The following is a 19015-nucleotide window of genomic DNA, read 5'->3' as shown; positions in this document are numbered from 1 at the left end:
GTGAGAGCAGTGAAAGAGAAGAAAAATGGAATTGTTAAATATTTACAGAGAAAATGGTGAAAGCAGTGAAAGAGAGAAGAAAAATGGTGAGAATTTCAAGGAAAAAGGAATACAGTGAGGCTAAGATCAAATCACGTATGAGATGTAATATTTTACCGTTTAGTGACATTAAATGTAAAGAAAAAGTTAGCACAGTTGAAAGAATTTGGCAGTCTTAGCAAAAATGTAAAAAAATCCCGGTATTAGCCCATTCCTGTAATTTTCTCAAAAACATATTTGTTTCTTTATTTCTCTTTCTTTCTTTTGGATCATGCTAGAGATCGAATTAAGAATTGTCCGGTTCTTAAAATTTATAAAGCAAACTCATATAAATTAAAGTTTGTTTATTTTGACAATTTAGTCCAGAACTATTCATTAAAATTTGTTTATTTTAACAATTTGATCCATAACTGAAAATTTAAAGTTTGTTCATTTTGGCGATTTAGTCTGTAACTATACAAAAAGATAACTTTTAGAATGTATGGAAAGTAATTGTGTAAATATTTTTATTTATTTAATATATCATGTCAATTAACGTGTTTGTATTTTTTATTTAGTAACTTACATTGATTTCAATATATTTAAGTTCAATATTTTCACAATTGCTTTTTGAGCGCTCTAAAGTTATATAAACATGTATAATTGACCCTATGTAGTTATGTTAGAAAACCTAAATTATTAAAATAAATCAATTTTGATTAATATGTCAGATTCACAAATATAAAGAGCGGATGACCCTTTGCTCTTAAAGAGATCGATTGGGCAGTAGACCTCTTCTCCCTTACATTTTATGAAAGCATCACAATTGTGATATATTTGTGTTCACATCACATGCCCAAGAGTTGATTTTTCTATTTTTACAATGTCTCAAAAGAGAAATAGCAATGAAGATTGGCCTAAACTTAAATTAGATGGGACCGAAATGAAAACAAAAATACTGAAACGAGAAATATCGAAATAGAAAACGATAGTAATATTTTTTCACAAAGCAATAGTATAAATATAAAATTTCAAAGATTCACAAGCATTTATAGAAATTAAAATGCAATGTCAAAACGCAGAACCGAATAAGTTTTCGTGCAGAATATATAACAAGATAGTAACAGAAAGCTAGAGTTATTTACAATTTGATATACAAGTTATAAACTAAGACCATTTTCTGACCTTAAAATTCAGATGCAGATGCTACATTTAACCAATCCATTCTCATTACACTCCTGACATCTGATAAACATTTCATCACAACTTTCCCTGTCGACAAAAACTTTCCGACTACCACCGCAATGAAAGCAAACGACAAATCGTTTATTTCCGCAGCCGCCACAAGGACTGCTCGACAGGACTAATGGTATCCCTTCAAGCAGTTTCTTTAGCTTCCCTTGCTCGTGCAGGGTTACGACTTCGTCAGCTCCGCCTATGTATCTTCCTTTGATAAAAAGACATGGCGGAATTACTCTTCCGCCGAGAGTCCTCCATAGTTCTTCCCTGTATTCTAGGTGCATCGAAACGTCTCTCTCGTAGAAACTTACCTTGAAACTTTGCAGCAAGAAGAGTATTGTTTGACATTCCTCGAACGTTTTTCGTATGCTCCGTAAACTTGTTGTATACAGAGTCACAGATTCGAGTCCTCCTGGAGGACATTTTTCTTCAAATTGTGAGAGTTCAACGTCGAATTTATCGTCCATTGCGGGGAGTTTATCATGTTTTTGCTGATTTTCTTGTAGGTAAAGTGATGGAATTTGAAAGTTGTGATGATTTAAGAATGTGTCCGGAGAATTGAGCTCAGAAAGTAGACCATGTTTGAATAAGTTTAGTTTGTTGATGAATCTAATTCCTTTCATTGATTTCAAGTTTTATGTTTATCTGTAAACTGGATAAGCAAAAAAAGATGAAAGAAAGGGAAAATTTTAGTAGAGAATTGACTAATGGTTGAGAAGGTTTTTCTTTAGGTTTTCAAAGATTGAAAAAAGTGAAAAAAATGAAAAAATCTTTTTGGTTGCTTTTTAAAGTGATGATTAATCACTTGCATTGTGGGGACAAGGTTCTGTGTGTATGGTGCTAGTGCGTAGTGTGTGTTTACTAAGACCCTTTACCAACATTTTTGATGCATCATCATGGTGTTGGTGCGAAAGACAAATCTAATAGAAGGTCATCAATGGTTGTGATTATACATGACCACGGCCTGGGTAGCCGTTCGGACCGCTTAGGTCCGTTCATTTCGGGTCGGATTTAGATATTCAATTTTTAATTCAGATCCGGCCTAAACCCAAATCTATAATAAGTCCAATTTTTCTATGGGCGAGCTATGTCGTTTATTATTGTCTATTTTACCATGCAAATTCGAAAAAGTATTCTGATTTCAAGTCTGAACTTGAATAGTAAATATGCAGCTCAAATCTGGATTAAGCCGGATTTGATCTTACATTAAAAATAGACAACGGTTGAGCCAAGTCTGAAGTTCTGAACCCATCTAAGTCCGTTCTATGACCAATTCTAGTTATAATTAGGCGTGCGCATTCGATTTAAATCGAATCAGATCAAACCAAATTAAAATTTGATATTTTTTAAAATCAAACTAATTTTATAATTATTTACTTATTTCAAACTGAACCATTATGAATGATTTTTTTGTTCGGTTCGGCTTGTACCAAAAGTGAAATTTTTTTAGAAAAACTTCTAAACCCAAATTGATCCATAAAATCAACTTTTACTTTCAAAGTTAACAAAAGAATAATTTTTATCAGTTCGGTTTTTAGAAGCCCCTAGTTGTGATTCTTTGCTTCGACAGAATTATTGAATGACCAAACTGCCCTATATGATTTCTCAAGCTGACACTTGATACCTTCATGGAGCAGAATCTGATAGATAGTAGACCATGTATTAAATGGTTTTTAAAAGCAGAACTCAACTGAAAACATTGAAATAAAGGTATGGCAAAGGTCAACTTTAAGCCATTGGATTTTGGGTCTCCCTTCACTAATTTTCTTTCAAGGAATGAAACCCTCTAGCTAGTCATCATCTATGTTGCACCAAATCAAGACCCGAGTGCCAAATGTAGTGAGTAATGGCTACAATATAATGAGTGTGGTTTCAACACATTGAGCTAGAAATTTCCACCAAATTGTATGAACTATTATTAGAGGCTTCCAATGAAGACAATAATAGGCCTAACATTAAATTGATATGTTAAAACTAAACTATTGTGTTTTTAGAAAGACTGACAGGTAGGAGTGTACAATTGGTTCAAAGTTCAAACCGTATCGAACCAAAAATTTGTCTTTTATTGTTTTTGTTCGATTTGGTTGTTTTAAAACATAATTATTATTTTTTTTGTTTTAATCGAACCAAACCAAAAAATCAATTTTTTTATAATTTTAAACCAAATCAAATTTATCGATTGGGAGCAGAGTAAATGCTAGGGTCGAGATTTTTGAACTCTAGTCTTCCAAAAGAAGAAAAGAACAGTTACACTGTTCTAGTTTTTTAATCTATACTTCCGAGACCCACGATTTTTAAATTTAATTTTTCCAAGGCTTGCATCTGCAGCTACTTAAGTTCAAACACCAACGCAAAATCAAAAGATTTGAAATAAATAAATAAATCACAAATGTCAGCAATCGAATAAGGCACATTCATCTAAAATGCATTGCTCACACAGGTCCGCTTTATGATCCTACTACCATTGCACAGAAAGGTTGATCGGTCGGTTATCGTCTGTCACCAATCTATTAATTGACCCGCTATTTTAACTAGATTGATAACGGTACATATTTTCAATGAATAGCGATCAAAAGAAAAAGTCGACCCGGATTTTATAATCAGACATGTAATCATAAATATAAAGGGGAAACGGAATGAACAGCAATAGATACTCACTTCAGTAACAATAAGATTTTTCCTCATTTCAGAAAATCTTTAAAGTATAAATAAATCCAATTAGCTAAAAAATATATGATATACAAATTTCTTTGTACATGCGGTTGAAAAGCAGTTCATGAGGCACTTAGCTATCTGCAATGGATGACGCGAATCCAATGTTAAAGTCGAATGCAATGCAAGTTAGCTCCTTCTTCTTAGCATCATACATCTTCATTGTGAGAGAGTACGAACCCTGCGAATGACCATAATCATTAGAGACACGAAAAAATGAGTTTCTAAAAGTAAAGTGTTTATCTACAACTATATTTATGTAAAGCAATCTAACCCAATACAATAAGAATGTTTAGCATTACTATGTTAAAGACAGAGGAGTTCCGGGTCACTTACCGGAGGCGTAAATCCAGGCAAAACCTGAGAGTGAGACACTACAAAATTGCCATCAGACACAGGGCATGAGGTCTCATCACAAAGATCATGAGTCTCACTATGAATATGCCATCCAAAGTACGACACATCAATTACCAGTTTGCCCCCAGATATTGATTCACCTATCCAAATAGTTAAGCTACTTCAGCATAATGATTTAACTTCTCACATAATTCAGCAGAACATTATAAACAAAATAATAAAAACCCTAATTAACAAAAATCTATGTTTTTAATTTAAGAAATTGAAACCTGAAGTTGCAGAAATACTAAAGGTGGCCGGGTGCCCTCTGGCCACGGGGTCCGGCGATATCTCTACTCCGTTCACCGTTACATCATAATCTGCCTTTTTATCTGCACCATCATCACCAAATAAACCAAAAAAAATCAATCAAGGTTCAATTTTTAATTTACTAATCAAATTGAGAGATTTATTACAAAATATTTGGGTTTAATTAAGATTCAGACCGCAATAACGAACATCGGTGGCTCGAATCAAAGGCGCAATTATACAAAGGAAAATTGGTAAAATTAGCATGCATTTAGTCATCATCGTCGCCATTAATTAACTCTGAATTTAGGGATTTTTTTTTAGTTTGCTATATATTAGGAGTTTTTTTGTCAAGACGAATATATATTGAAAATCCAAAACTTTGTATATATCGAAGTTACGTGAGTCGTTGAATAACGGAATTAACGATATTACACGGTTTTGATGTTTGTGATTCGTATCAACTCGTGATTTTTCGGTTAATGGTAGTTGGCGGGAGACGGTTAGGTACAAGATTTTTTTGTTTTTCGAGTGTTATTTTTCAAAGAAGCCCCTGGACTAAATTTACTTTTTGGTCCCTCTATATTGATGTGATTTTATTTGTTCATTATTTTGATACAATAAACCAAAATCTATAATAAAGAGCCATTGGTTTTTTTTGGGGGGATACGAACTCATAATAAAATCACAATTTTTATGATTGAAATGAGAAGCATGTGCACTCACTAGAAAGATTTAACATGAATAATGAATTAAAAAAAAATCATAATTACTTAAAAGCCACATATCTTATAATTTTTTTTCATTTATATCATAAACCTAGGAAAATTTTTAATTGTACCATATTTTCGATTTTTATGTTTCATCTCTACCTAAGTTAAAATTAGTCCTTCATTTTAATCTATATTCTAATAAAACGTTAATGTTATTAATTGTACAAATATACCTTTTTCTTTAAAAAATTTTAATAATAATAATAAATTTTAATTTTTTTTTAAAATTCCGATCCGATGATCGACGCTCCTTCCCCAAAGGAGAAGGAGCAGCTCCTTCCCCAAAGGAGAAGGAGCAGCTCCTTCCCCAAAAAGAGAAGGAGCAGCTCGCTCCTTCTCCCAAAAGAAGAAGGAGACGCTACTCCTTCCCCAAATTAAGGAGAAGGAGCGGCTGTCGGTTTATTTTTAATTAATTAATAAAATTGATTTGTTATTAAAATCTATTTGAATATTTTTAAAGTTCAAAGATCTTTTTATATTTTTTTAAAATATAAAAATATATAATTTAACCTTTGTATTTAGTTGTTTTAATGATTTCATCTTCAAATTAAATAAATTGTCAAATTTTCTAATTTTGAGGTAGAGGTGAAACATAAAAAGCGAAAATAGGGTACAATTGAAAATTTTCCTAAGTCGTGGTATAAATGAATAAAAGTTATAAGGTGGATGATTTTTGAGTAATTAAGCCAAGAATAAAATAAGATACTTTAATCTCAATTGACCGTGAATATAAAAATATTTTTTTAATTATCGATGGATTGTGGACTCCATTTAATGGTCATGACATGCAAAATAAGATAGATGGTTAAGTGGATGGTGGTTATTCAATTTCTCTAATCCTTAAGTCAATTTAGGTTTGAAATATGAGTAATAACATTGAATTTGTGTTTATAGCTTTCCTTTAGGCCAACCATTTTCATTTTCTAACGTCTGTCGCAGTTTATTAAATCGGATCATATCAGTTAATCGTGTAAAATTGAATTTTAGATTGAATTTTTTTATATCTAAATAGCTACCTAAGCCATTTTGAAACACAATTTGTATACTATCAGTATTCTTGTGAGACTACATCTGGCAAAAATTTCATATCGATATAATATTAGTAATTGATTTGATAAAAAAGAGTTCATACATTAAATTGGTAACTTGGAAAAACTTCAGACACCAATGATGCAGATATTATCCAATCCAAATAGATGTATTCTCTCTTGCAATTTAGAGAAACAATTTATTTGTTCTCAATTTGAAAGGAAAACTAAAACTATCTTTATTAATACATCAATTAATCTTTAATGTACATAAACATGAATAACATTTGATTCGATCTAGTAACAATCTGCACATGTATGTGTATTACTCAGAAATACATTTGATTTCTGAACAAAAACTAAACTTTCAATGCAAGAACTACAAAAGAAAATATATAAAATAAAGTCGATTATATCAAAACTAAAATCAAAATCTCTCCGAAGAACCTCTAAATCAATCCCTTCTGATCGCCAACGGAACAACTTCAGCAAGAGGAGTCGAAAGCGGAGTAGGCAACGGAGAAGTTCGACAAATCGGACACGTAGGATGCGATCTCAGCCACGGATCAACACACTTGAGATGAAACAAATGTTCACAATCAGGCAATAACCGAAGCATATCACTGTTCTTATAATCCGCCAAGCATATCGAACAGCAACTCCCCGTCGTGTCCGTTTTATTAAGCTTCGCCTCAGAATATAACAACTTAGGGTAGCTTTTCAGAGTTGACTCATCAAGTCCGATGTCAAGAACGATATGATCATCAGGCAGCGGCTGATCTTGACCGTCTGATCTGTTCCTTCTTCGTGGGAACTGTTGCTGGTTATTATGAGTTCTGGTGCAGAAGTATGAAGCTAAAGTAATGGTTGTGATCAGTAACAGAATACCTATTGAGACACCGATTCCGTAGCCAAATCCGCCTATGTTGTGATCGGAATCACCCAGAAATCCTCCACCGCCGCCTCCTCCTCCGTCGTTAGAGGGTAATGTGGCGTTGTTCATGTCGTGAAGAAGGGAGAATTTGAAAAGGTGGTGATAGAAATTGTACGGTGAGGCATGGCTAAAGAAGGGTTGTAAAGTCAACGGATTGCATAAGAAATGGTGGAGTTTTAATTAAGGGAAGATGTATTTTGGTTGTTTAAGTAAAAGAATTGAGAGAGATGGAGGCGCCAATGAGGCAATACATGTGAGATACATTACATACCCGAATACTTATTTCCCATATCCTTTATTTAGTTTGAAATTTTTAGACCAGGCACAATTAAATAATAGGGTTAATTGCAAATTAATACACGAACTTTACCCTAATTTGTAATTATAACACGAACTTTAAAACTTGACAATTTAGTACACCAACTTTCATTTTTTTTGGCAAATTAGTACACCGACCAATCACAACACGTGGCTGTATATGACAATGTCCACATTAGTGTTTTTCGAGTTTCGTGTATCAATTCGCTAAAAAATGAAAATCGGTGTACCAATTTGCCAAATTTTAAAGTTCGTGTTGTAATTGCAAATTGGGATAAAGTTTGTGTATTAATTTGCAATTAACCCTAAATAATATGGCATTGATGAAATATATATATATATATATATATTATATTATAGATATATACAAATGTATATCAAGAAACAAGTTGACATGATTTATTTATGATATGAATATGTAAGTTATCAATTCTATGTTATAGTGGTTAATATTTATTTTAAGGTCTAATGGTAAAAAAAACTCAAATCTTTACAACTTGTTGCAATTATATCCAAACCTTTTAATTTTTACAATAATATCCAAATTGCATTTTTTGTTGCAATATACAAATTGCATTTTTTGTAGTAATAATAGTCAAATTGCATTTTTTGTTGCAATAATATCCAAATTGCATTTTTTGTTGTAATAATATCCAAATTGCATTTTTGTTGCAATAATATCCAATTTGCATTTTTTGTAGCAATAATAGTCAAATTGATGGCTAAACTTGTTGTTTTCAATTAAGATATTAAGCTATTATTAAGTTTTGATGTATAATAATATAGTAAAATCCAAAAAATGGCAAAAAACTCAAAACAATTCACAAAAAGTGTAATCTGAATATTATTGCAACAAAATAATGCAATTTCGTTATTATTACAAAAATTAAAATATTTATATATAATTGTAACAAGTCGTAATGGTTAGGATTTTTTTGCCATTAAGCCTTATTTTAATTGAATTCCTGTAAATTCAGCCGGAAAATGTAATTAATTGCACACTTTGATCAATTCAAATAAGAGCAACGTCTCTCTTTCAACATCTATTCATTTTATAATCATTTAAATATAGCTTGAACGTGCATTGCACGTCCCATGAATCACCAGGAAATTGACAATTATTTTTCTTTATTTCATTTTAAAATTTATAATTTGCCTACATAAAAAATTATTTCCAGCTAACTAGTTAAGCTGTTCTACTATGCAGTTGTTTTGTGCCTTCATTTTTCTTTTTCTTGAAGTCAAAAGAAGATGAAACTTGCATATTATAGAGAAGGTTGGTGTCTAGCAGTTAATACCTAACAAATACAAATATTTTTTATTGATAGGAAAGTCATCATAAAATATGAACATGTCATGACCTCATGCACACTCCACTTGTTAAAAAAAAACTATAACTGAAAAATACTATTTATTATTTTGGTGTTAAATAAAATCACCACCTTTTTATTAAGATCAAATGATTAAAAAAGACTAAATCTTTTACGAAATTTTTACAAAAATCCAAATTTTTTCAATTTTATCCAATTTATCCCGAAACGTAGGATTTCAAGTCATGTAAACCATAAATGGATTAACAAATATGAAGCCGGACCTACTCCTTCCCATCCCAGAAATAATTGAAGAGTTTCAATTGTGTCCAACAACGTGATTTTACTTATGTGGCGCTGATATGTGGCATTACCACATCAACGTCTCGTAGACGACACATAAGCAAAATCGCGTAGTTGGGTATTATTGAAACCAAAACCTACGTTTCAAGACGATACAAATAAAATTAAAAGATTTGGAGTTTTGTAAAATTTTCTCAAAAATTTGGTCTTTTTTAATCATTTGACCTTAATTCATATTAATTTGTATATGCTAAGTAAAAAAGCGATTGAAAGTTTATTTTGGTGCCCGAAAGGGTTAAAAATGACTTCTAGGACCCTAAGGGATTGGGTATGGTCAATTTAATCCGTCAAACTTGCAAATTGGCCCATAAATTTCTAAAATATTGCAATTAGTCCAATTTTTTAGATTTATATCACAATCTCTTTGAACTTTTATCAGCTACTGGCGACTAATTACATTTCAATCCTTCAAGTTTGCAACTGCTTACCGATCTAACTAGTTTGAATCCAAGCGGATTACAAACTCGTCACCCGTAATTTTTTTTTAAAATCACCATTAAACGCTTCAGTCTTTTATCATTTTTTTATCAGTTCAGTAAAGAAGTGTCTATATAGAATTTAATTTTTCCTAGCAATCATAATGATTATGAAGGATGTTTTGAATCATATTAGATATTAATTTTTTTAGGATATTTGTCTTTTTCCGGGTGATGAGTAAACTATACTCTTGATGATACAAAAAGTTAACACAAAATAAAATACCTTAATAAATTCAGTATTAGCTCTTAAACTTCTTTAATCATATTTAAAAGATAAAGATTTAAATGTAAATTAAATTATAAACTTTACATGAATCGCAAATGAAATACGAGCCTTAAAATTTTATAAAATTCGTGAGCAATATTTATGTGTTAGTAAATTAGAACATCAATTTATTTTTTGTTAAGAAATATGGACATGAAATATACACCGTTTCAGTAATTATATTAGTGTATTTTTATCAAAAAATAGATCGGTATTTTAATTCTTCGAAAAATTAAAGTTGATCACTGATTTTATTAAATTTTAAAGTTTTGTAAAAATACCAAAAAATGAATGTCTTACGATATATATAATGTTTGGACTTTAGGAAAATACCTGAAAAACAAAAATATTTGTAAAATTTAACCCCAAACCAAAACTTGATGTTCTTACTCCAGCGTGTTATCATATATTTTTTTACTCTTATGTTTTTGGATTTTACTCCATCAGTATGTCATAAAAAAGTTTAAAACGGTTTCAAAACATATTTTGACAGTCTTTTTTCAAAGACAATTTATAAAATGGTTTAAAACGGTTTCAAAAATATAATTTAACATCCATTTTCACTAACCGTTTATAAAAGGGTTTAAAACATAATTTGACAGCCATATTTTAAAGACAGTTTATAAATGAGTTTAAAACTATTTCATAACATACTTTGTCAGCCCTTTATCTAATACAGTTTATAAAAGGGTTTAAAACGATTTTCAAACAGTTTACAAAGTTTTTTAACAATTAAAAAAAAACAATTTCAAACAACTTATAGAGATTTCAAACAGATTACAAAAATTTCAAATAGTTTATAAAGGTTTTAAACAATCCATAAAAGTTTGAAACAATTTTAAAAAGTCTATAAAACAGTCTTTAAAAAATTTCAAACATTTTACAAAAGTTTCAAACAGTTTAAAAAATACAATTTGCAACATTTATCTATAACAGTTTCAAAAAGTTCAAAAAAAAAGTTTAAAACAGTTTATAATGGTTCCAAACATATGAACAAAATCGTCAACACAAATTAAAAATTAACCGATTAAAATATAAAAAGAGGAAAAAAGAAGATTCAGAATAAAAGGATACATCGATGGCGATTACGGAACATTCAGTTGTTTCAAATTTTTTGAAGCGAATACGATCGATTTTTATCATCGGTAATTTTTTATTTGCTTCATATTTTTATTGTTTGGTTATATTTTAAAATTATTTGATGAATTTGAAGAATAGATTTTGCTAAGAAACACTATTAAAATGATATAAAAGAAAAAGAAGAAAAATTACGGAGAAAGAAAAAGAGAGAAGAAGAAAACGAAGAGGGAGAGGAAGAAGCAAGAAAAAAGAGAAGAAGAGGAAAGAGAAAAAGAGAAAAAGAGAAAAGAGAAAAAGGAAAAAAAAAGAAAAAAAGTGTGCGTATGTTAAAACGAGACTTTTTTACAAATAAAGAAAAACCTAACTAGAGTAAAAGTAAAAACAAACAAAAGGATGAAATTGCCCTCTCAACTTCGGAAAAAAAATCAAATAAGTTAATCTCACCGCTTTTGGTATAAACAAACCAAAAAATTGCATTTTCGTATTAAAAAAGTCTCTCATAGAATGAGTTTTTTTAATTTCATTTAATTTACTTAATTAACTATATTCTAACTAATCAAAACTCTAATCATATTCTAATTTTATCCTAATTAAACTAATAAAAACGACGAGAATGATTCATTTAATATTTCGTACCAAGTGGAGGAGGCGATTGAATCCTTTGTTCAACTAAAAACATTTGAAAAAAGGAGTAAAAATATAAATTTTTATAACTGAGTTATTGGGTGTAAATAAATTAAAAATTGGAGTTTTTTCTATAAATTCGTCATACTCCCTCCGATTCATAATATTTGTCGCATTTGCCTTTAACACAAGAACTAACAAAACAATTAATATGTCTTAATTTGTAAACACTTTTACTAAATTAACCCTACATTAAAACTTGTTTATATTTATACGGGATAATTACGTATAAATCATCATCGTTACACGAATTATCAAAACTAACTCGACTTTTAAAACGTGTTAATTCAGAGCACCACCTTTTGTTTATTTTCAAAAACAATATCGACAATTTTTAATAGCGATTTTACTAACGTGGCAGGACAAAACCCATCAAGTGTCCAAGTCAGTAAATTTTTACCTAAACATGTGCTCATGTTATTTTTGGAAAGAAATGAAAGGTGATGCCCTAAATTGACATGTTTTAAAAGTCGAGTTATTTTTTGAAAATTCGTGTAAAAAATGGCGATTTTATATGTAATTTACGCTATTTATAACTATCATTTTTATTTGTTTATTGTAATTTTTTAATAAATTAATGGTGATAAACATGAAAAAATAGCAATTAATGCTCTGTTAATAATCTAACATGACAAATATTATGGACCAAATTTTTTTTTGCAATGCGACAAATATTATGAACGGGAGGAAGTAATGTTTTTCGAAAATAAACAAAATGGGCTGAACATATGGGCCCTGAATGCGTAAACAGGCTCAACGAGCCCACATCTTCTTCTCTTCAACTCACTTCGAAGACGACCTTCTCTGTGTTTTCACGTTTCAAAGGCAAAAAAAAAAAACAAAGCTCAACAACAATGGCAGCAGCAAAAGCGACGGTACTTCTAATAGCTGTAATTACGTCGTGGCTGATGGTAACAGTAGAATCAGGCGACAACAACCGTGTATTCTCACCGTGCGGCGACACAAAAGTTCAGAGAGAAGACGGATTCACATTCGCCATAGCCTTTGCTGCAAGAAGCGCATTTTTCTTCAACAGTAACAATAGTCTTCAATTATCACCCTGCGATTCGAGATTATCTTTATCAAGCCAGTCCTCGCAGATCTCTGTTTTTAGACCTAAAGTTGATGAGATCTCACTTCTTACTATCAACACCTCTAATTTCTCTCCGGTTAGTTAGCTCCTTTATGCCGTTTTTTATTCTTTTTTAAGTGATTTTGACTTGGATTCAATTTAAGTCAAATTAGCTAAATTTAGGGTTTCTAGTTGGCACTAAATTTGATAACTCGTATTTAGTGGATCTTTTGGCAATAGCTTGCAAATATTGAAACCTTTGATTGCTTAGAGTAGCATAATCAGAAGTCATTGAAACAAAGAAAAATTCTTAGGAGAAATGGTTAATTTTTAAGTATGAATTCATTTATAATTTAAAGAGGAACAAATGCTTATAAAATATGCAAAATCTGATAAAAGTTTGCTGCTGATCCGACATTTTTGTTTAGCATGGGAATTTGGGGAATTCATTGTTCATTTCGGAAGAGTGTCATACAAACAATTAATCAGTTTATGTAGCGACTTCTATAAACTATTGAAATGTTAGATAAATTATATTTATGCTTAAAGTAGCTTTTGCTGTTTGTTTGTAGTTAGTACTTGGTAGTTGGTAGAAATCCAAATGTAGATTCAGCACATTCTAGGAAATTTTGATTTGTTGCTATTTTGCATTGCGGGCAATGTCCTGTTGCAAATGCATGTTATGTGGATGACAGATCCTTTAAAATAGATAGAGCTAATAGCTTTCCTGCTGGAAGTATAATTTGGTAAATGTTGAACATGTAATATTATCTAGTTCAAATTAAGTATTCCTGAAGATAACATGGTGCTGTTACTGTTGGTACATTAGTTTTACCTAAGTAGCCGGACTCTTCATTCAATCAAAATGTGTTGGAAACTTGGCGGTTGGGACACAAAACTTTGTTTTTAACATAAGAAATGTGAAAATAACACTGTTTCGCCGTGTCCGTGTCCAAGTGTTGCATTTTCCCTTATCCGTGTCCAAGTGTCGCCTTTTCCTATACACATGTCCAAGTGTCGCTTTTTCCTATACACGTGTCCAAGTGTCGCGTTTTCCCATATCTGTGTCCAAGTGTCGCTTTTTCCCGTATCCGTGTCCGTTTATTCCTTTCCATGTGGATATGGAAAATGCCACTTAGATTAGTTCAAATATGTCTGGTTTAGTGTTTAGACAAAAGATTCTTAAAACATATCTGAGGGCTTTGTTTGTGCTTGAATGAACGATTAACAATCAAATATGGGGGGTTAGTACACTTCTTTGTGTTTGGGCACACACACTGAAAGAAATGAAGTTAGAAAATAGTGAAAAATTGAGCTTTGAGTTCCTTTTTAACTCTTTTAGGACCAGAATCTAGCCAGAAATGCAGTTGCACTCTCATGGGATAAAACATTAGATCAATTTGTTCTTCCTAAGATTTAGTTTATTACGAAGAAGTGAGCTTTGAGTTCCAGTTTTGCTCCTTATGCTAATTCTATGAATATTTACTGTTATATTGTTAAGGGATAAAAATTAAAATAAATTCACTGTTCCACATCTATGTTAGTCTTCCATGTCACTTACACATATCAGTATGTAAAATTCTTTGCTTTATGCACATGCAAGTATTGGATCATCAATTCGTCATTATGAAGATTTAAATGTGCAATTATATATAGCTTATACATAATACATGTTCTGTAATAATTTTGTGGTCTTCAGGATAATTACGGTGGATATATGGTTGCATTTGCCGGTAGAAAATATGCTGCAAGGTCTCTTCCTGCATTTGTTGCAAACAGTACATACACTGTAACCAGCTTTACTCTGGTACGGAGGATCCTAGATCTGTTACAATTTCCGTTCAACCTATAAGATTGATGGAAAAAAATAATTTTTTCTCGCAATCTATTTTTCCAATGCAGGTGCTCGAGTTTAAGAAAGGCAGGTTGGAAAACCTGTATTGGAAAAGAGATGGATGCTCAAAATGTTCGGGAAACACGAACTTCGTCTGCCTTAACAATCAGGATTGTGCTATCAGGACGGCCAGCTGCAAGAACCATGGAGGTACTGTAGATTGCAGCCTCGGAATCCAATTGGCATTCTCCGGCACGGATAAGCACCTAAGCTCCCTGAATTCGTGGTATGAGGTAGAAAATCTTAGGCAGTATTCACTTTTTGGCCTTTACTCAAATCTCAGGGATTCTCTCACTAGCCAGTACAATAAGATCTTTTAATTGCTATTCTTCTGGGTTGTAGATTTTGGTTCCTATTTTGTTGTAATTTTTCTTTCACTCCTCTGATTGCTTGTCTAAATCTCTTCTCTTTTCCCATGATTGCTTCCCTCCGGCAGTTTTTCATTTTGCAGCGACGCTGCGGTGTGTAAATTCACTTGTGCTATTGATAGGAGATTGTTATGATTTATTGAAAATCCAAACCTATTGTAATTATCCCTTTTCTTTGCCCTCTTCTTCTTTTGAGAACCTATATAGTACTACTAAATATTTTATAAAAATAGATTATGAGTATAGAGTTTTGAACTTTAAAAAGTATTTTTGAAAATGAAAATAAAACTCAAACGCAAAATTTGATATGTTTTTGCATCATAATAGTCTAGAACTGTTGGAATTGATAGATGGCTCAATCTGTTATTCTGGCTCAATGATTGTCAAATTGATCACTCAGTGACAGAAGTTAGAATTGTCTGCCATGATTAATATTTACAGTGTGACACATTCTGGCTGTTGGTCCATGTGGACCGAGTAGGTAAGATTTTTTTTCCTATTCTGGAGAAATTTCTGAATTGATGCTGTGCTGGCTTATGTCCTGACAGAAGAGATCAATGACAGAATTAGAATTTACTGTTCAGTAGCCCTGGTAATGTTTCCGAACCAGAACTGGAACCCAATTGGCAATTTAAGTTTTACTCCAAGTTTGGTTTTGGTTTGATTGAGTTGGCTTCAGTTCCAAGGCATCTTGTTTATCATTCAAGTTTCTTGATATATATAGAGTAAATGTTTTCAGTCTCAATCAAAACCGAATCGATGGTTTTGGTTTAGTTCCGGTTAAGGCTCTACAAAAGAAAAAACCAGATGTAAACCCAATTCCTGTAAAGTTTTGGACTGTAATACAAATTTCAGTTTCGATTTATTTCCAACCAAATAAGTTTCAATTCAAAATTGAACTGTGCGCTCAGTTAACATATTTTGTGACAAATGTAATTTAATTTAACTCTATTCTGTGTACACTTAATTAAAACAAAACGATCAAGAAATAAGATATCGGCAACAATTTTATGATATCTACTCATGCATAGATCTAACACAAATGAAAAACAGAAACTAAAGAGAAAATACAATGATTATGGAGAGAAATTATGCGGCCAACCCCTTGAGAAATCATATGGCAGCCCTGTATCACCTCCGCCGCCAAAGAATTCAGGCAGCCCCATGCTGCTACCGGCAAGGTCACTTCCGGCATTATTAGTAGGAGGAAGCCCTAACCCCAATGCAATTGTTGCAGTATTAGCAACGTCTCCGGCAATAGTTTCATAGGACAGCCCCAATCCGAAAGGATTTTCCCCCATAGGAGGCATAGGAGGAGGCAACCGCATATCAAAAGTAGCATTTTCTCCACTGTAGTCATTGCTGCTTGCCACTGTGAAGTTAGGAAGATTGAACTCTAAGGCATGAGGTCCCATATGATCAACACCAGAATAGCCTGCCGGAAAGTTATAGGCATGCAGTGGTAGACTGCCCATGTCATTCCTAGTACCACCAACACTACTACCGGCAGCAATATTTTCAGTGTTGTTGATCATATCAACAAACCATTGATCCCACATCATCGCGTCCGTAGAATTATTATTATTATTATTATTATTATTATTATTTCTGATGATGTGATCTGCATCACCAGAACCACCTCCGCCCATCACCTCCATGTTAATATGGCCGACGCCTTGAGGCTGAGGTGGCGGAAGAGAAGCAAAGTTATGACCGAGCGGAAGAAGAGGCGGAACTTGCTGAAAATAATCTACTCTTTTCCTAATATCCCTCATCCTCTCCTCCAACAACCATATAAGTATTTGCATCTCACTTAACACAAACTCATCAATTCCATTTCTTTCGTTGTGGAGCCTATCCATAAGATAAGACATTTCTGAATCTCTATTCTTTTTTTGATTCTTCTTTGAATGCTCATAAAATTTACCCATCCTCTCTTTTAAATAACTTTCTTGATTCACCATCTTTTTACACTTATCTATTTCTGGTATATTTTGATATCTTATGAACATTTGTTGCACTACTGGCTTTGATGGCCATACCATTGGCTCAGCTTCACCTGGGCTATAGATTACAGCAAATGCACTAACACCACATAAGATGGTGAGTTCACTCACTTTCTTTAATAGCCCAATTCTTCTTTTCTTAAGGCTAGCTTTTCTTGCACCATCATTAACTATCCATACTAGCTTAACCTTCTTTCTAGTCATGATTTTTTTAATGAATAAAATGTATATTAAACGGCCACAAGAACTGGCAAAAAAAAAAGCTTCACTACTTGAAAAGATTACGCACACTTAAAGTTACGACTCTGAAAAAAACGCAAGTCAAGCAAAAAAAAAAAAAAATACAATCTAGACTTCTAACTCTCTCTTGTGGGCTAAAATACCTAAGAAAAATAGTTTTCAAAGAGTAAAAAGAGTAAAAGATAAAAGATTTATTTGTGTTCTAAACCCTAGCCAAGATAATATAGTGGAGAAAGTAAGAATATTGGAAAAGTTTATGCCCTAAAACCCTAGCCAAGATAGTAGTGGAGAAAGAGAGAAGAATGTAATTTTGTGCTATAAACAATAGCCATGAAGGTGCTTATATAGTAGAGAAGAGAAGGATTAGGCTTAATAATTTAGTAATATTTTTTTAGGGTGGGAATGGGAAAAAGGTAAAAACAAAATTTGAAAGCCAATTTGGATTTTGATTTAAAGACTCTTTGTCATTTTAGCTAAAAAATCCATATGTCCAGATTTTAAGATGATATTATTTTGGTAAGTAACTATAGTACTCTTTTTTTATGAATAATTATAATACTTCTTGGTAGTCTATGTGTTGAATATTTTGGTATTAATTTTATTGATATTGTTCTAATAAGTAAATATGTAGTTTATCACATGGATGTTTACAAAAATACTCAACAATTAAAATATTTAGAAAAGTTTAATTCCAAAATTATAATTTGAAAATTCTATCATAGCGCGTCTCATATCTTTTTTTACTCTCGCCCTTTGATTTTATACTCCAAATTCCCTTCCAAAGTATTTGTTGAAAAACAATTACAAATACTCCCTCCATCCCAAAACAATAGTTCACTTTCTTCTTTTCACACAGTTCAAGAAACACAATTAATGCTCTAAATTTTTACAACTTTATTCTCATTTTTCCTATCATACCCTCATTAAATGTCATGTCTAATTTATATTTTAGGCTAATGGCAATAAATGATAGACATTAAATAAGGGTAAAATGAAAAAGTCGACACTTCAAGTTGTGATTTAGAAAGAATGTGGACAATTATTTGGGACAAAAAGAGAGAGGAAAATTGACTATTATTTTGGGACGGAGGGAATAGTTTTTAAAAATACGATTTCCAACTATTTTAAAATATCATTTTTAAATAATTTTTAAAAGAGTCAAATTGTTTCGTCTTCTAAAGATACTACAGTTTCAAACGTATCTAAAAACAGTTTCGAAAACATTTTTTTTATGTTGCCACAGTTGCCAACAAACCATTGTCATCGGGTTGCCATTGTCGCTGTCCATACTACCATGGTGCCTTTGCAGCCAAGTCTTAACTGAATCGTTCTCGAAGAGAGGGACCTCAAAACTTAATCTGCTCTAGAAATCTGTTACAAACTGGCACCCCCGAGAACTTCTTAATGGATTCTTGTCCCGAATTAGAAACTTTGCACGTAAGCTAGACCTCCATTCTTTTTTTCTTTTAAAGAAACCATCGTAGGTAGAAAGGACATACAAGCATGCCAAAGAAAATTATGGACCTTCCTGGGAACATTCATCCTTTACGGACGTTTCCAAGGGGTATGAACATCAAACTCCACTTC

The 19015-nt window shown here is 31.9% G+C and overlaps 5 protein-coding genes across 5 annotated transcripts; 1 reads left to right on the top strand and 4 right to left on the bottom strand.

The window, feature by feature from the left end:
• Positions 1 to 1082: 1082 nt before the first annotated feature.
• On the bottom strand, positions 1083 to 1989 carry LOC126678152 (uncharacterized protein At5g39865). The gene has a single exon (XM_050373040.2). The coding sequence runs from the start codon at positions 1878 to 1880 to the stop codon at positions 1212 to 1214; it is 669 nt and encodes a 222-aa protein (XP_050228997.1). The 5' UTR covers positions 1881 to 1989; the 3' UTR covers positions 1083 to 1211.
• A 1902-nt stretch (positions 1990 to 3891) lies between these two features.
• LOC126678103 (uncharacterized) lies at positions 3892 to 5006 on the bottom strand. Its single transcript, XM_050372978.2, has 4 exons — positions 4812 to 5006; positions 4596 to 4697; positions 4306 to 4466; positions 3892 to 4150 (listed from the first exon to the last, which is right to left on the bottom strand). Exons 1-4 carry the CDS (start codon positions 4903 to 4905, stop codon positions 4043 to 4045), a joined length of 465 nt encoding a protein of 154 aa, XP_050228935.1. The 5' UTR covers positions 4906 to 5006; the 3' UTR covers positions 3892 to 4042.
• Positions 5007 to 6629: 1623 nt separating this feature from the next.
• LOC126678014 (RING-H2 finger protein ATL70-like) lies at positions 6630 to 7623 on the bottom strand. The gene has a single exon (XM_050372864.2). The coding sequence runs from the start codon at positions 7416 to 7418 to the stop codon at positions 6870 to 6872; it is 549 nt and encodes a 182-aa protein (XP_050228821.1). The 5' UTR covers positions 7419 to 7623; the 3' UTR covers positions 6630 to 6869.
• Positions 7624 to 12651: 5028 nt separating this feature from the next.
• LOC126679525 (uncharacterized) lies at positions 12652 to 15347 on the top strand. Its single transcript, XM_050374572.2, has 3 exons — positions 12652 to 13017; positions 14620 to 14727; positions 14823 to 15347. The coding sequence occupies exons 1-3, from the start codon at positions 12703 to 12705 to the stop codon at positions 15132 to 15134; spliced, it is 735 nt and encodes a 244-aa protein (XP_050230529.1). The 5' UTR covers positions 12652 to 12702; the 3' UTR covers positions 15135 to 15347.
• Positions 15348 to 16192: 845 nt separating this feature from the next.
• LOC126678454 (agamous-like MADS-box protein AGL80) lies at positions 16193 to 17441 on the bottom strand. The gene has a single exon (XM_050373351.2). It carries the CDS (start codon positions 17390 to 17392, stop codon positions 16259 to 16261), a length of 1134 nt encoding a protein of 377 aa, XP_050229308.1. The 5' UTR covers positions 17393 to 17441; the 3' UTR covers positions 16193 to 16258.
• Positions 17442 to 19015: the final 1574 nt, after the last annotated feature.

Source organism: Mercurialis annua, linkage group LG4, assembly GCF_937616625.2.
Source record: "Mercurialis annua linkage group LG4, ddMerAnnu1.2, whole genome shotgun sequence".
NCBI classification, from domain to species: Eukaryota; Viridiplantae; Streptophyta; class Magnoliopsida; order Malpighiales; family Euphorbiaceae; genus Mercurialis; species Mercurialis annua.
The sequence above is the reverse complement of the archived record's forward strand: the minus strand, read 5'-3'. Positions and strand labels throughout refer to the sequence as shown.

Excerpts from the sequence above, each read along its gene's own strand:
- LOC126678454 (XM_050373351.2), bottom strand. The coding sequence starts at position 17,392 with ATGACTAGAAAGAAGGTTAAGCTAGTATGGATAGTTAATGATGGTGCA.
- LOC126678014 (XM_050372864.2), bottom strand. The coding sequence starts at position 7,418 with ATGAACAACGCCACATTACCCTCTAACGACGGAGGAGGAGGCGGCGGT.
- LOC126678103 (XM_050372978.2), bottom strand. The coding sequence starts at position 4,905 with ATGGCGACGATGATGACTAAATGCATGCTAATTTTACCAATTTTCCTT. Across the intron at positions 4,698-4,811 it reads CACCGATGTTCGTTATTGCG|ATAAAAAGGCAGATTATGAT; the intron begins GTCTGAATCTTA and ends ATGATGGTGCAG. Across the intron at positions 4,467-4,595 it reads TAGTATTTCTGCAACTTCAG|GTGAATCAATATCTGGGGGC; the intron begins GTTTCAATTTCT and ends CTATTTGGATAG.
- LOC126679525 (XM_050374572.2), top strand. The coding sequence starts at position 12,703 with ATGGCAGCAGCAAAAGCGACGGTACTTCTAATAGCTGTAATTACGTCG. Across the intron at positions 13,018-14,619 it reads ACACCTCTAATTTCTCTCCG|GATAATTACGGTGGATATAT; the intron begins GTTAGTTAGCTC and ends TGTGGTCTTCAG. Across the intron at positions 14,728-14,822 it reads CTGTAACCAGCTTTACTCTG|GTGCTCGAGTTTAAGAAAGG; the intron begins GTACGGAGGATC and ends TTTCCAATGCAG.
- LOC126678152 (XM_050373040.2), bottom strand. The coding sequence starts at position 1,880 with ATGAAAGGAATTAGATTCATCAACAAACTAAACTTATTCAAACATGGT.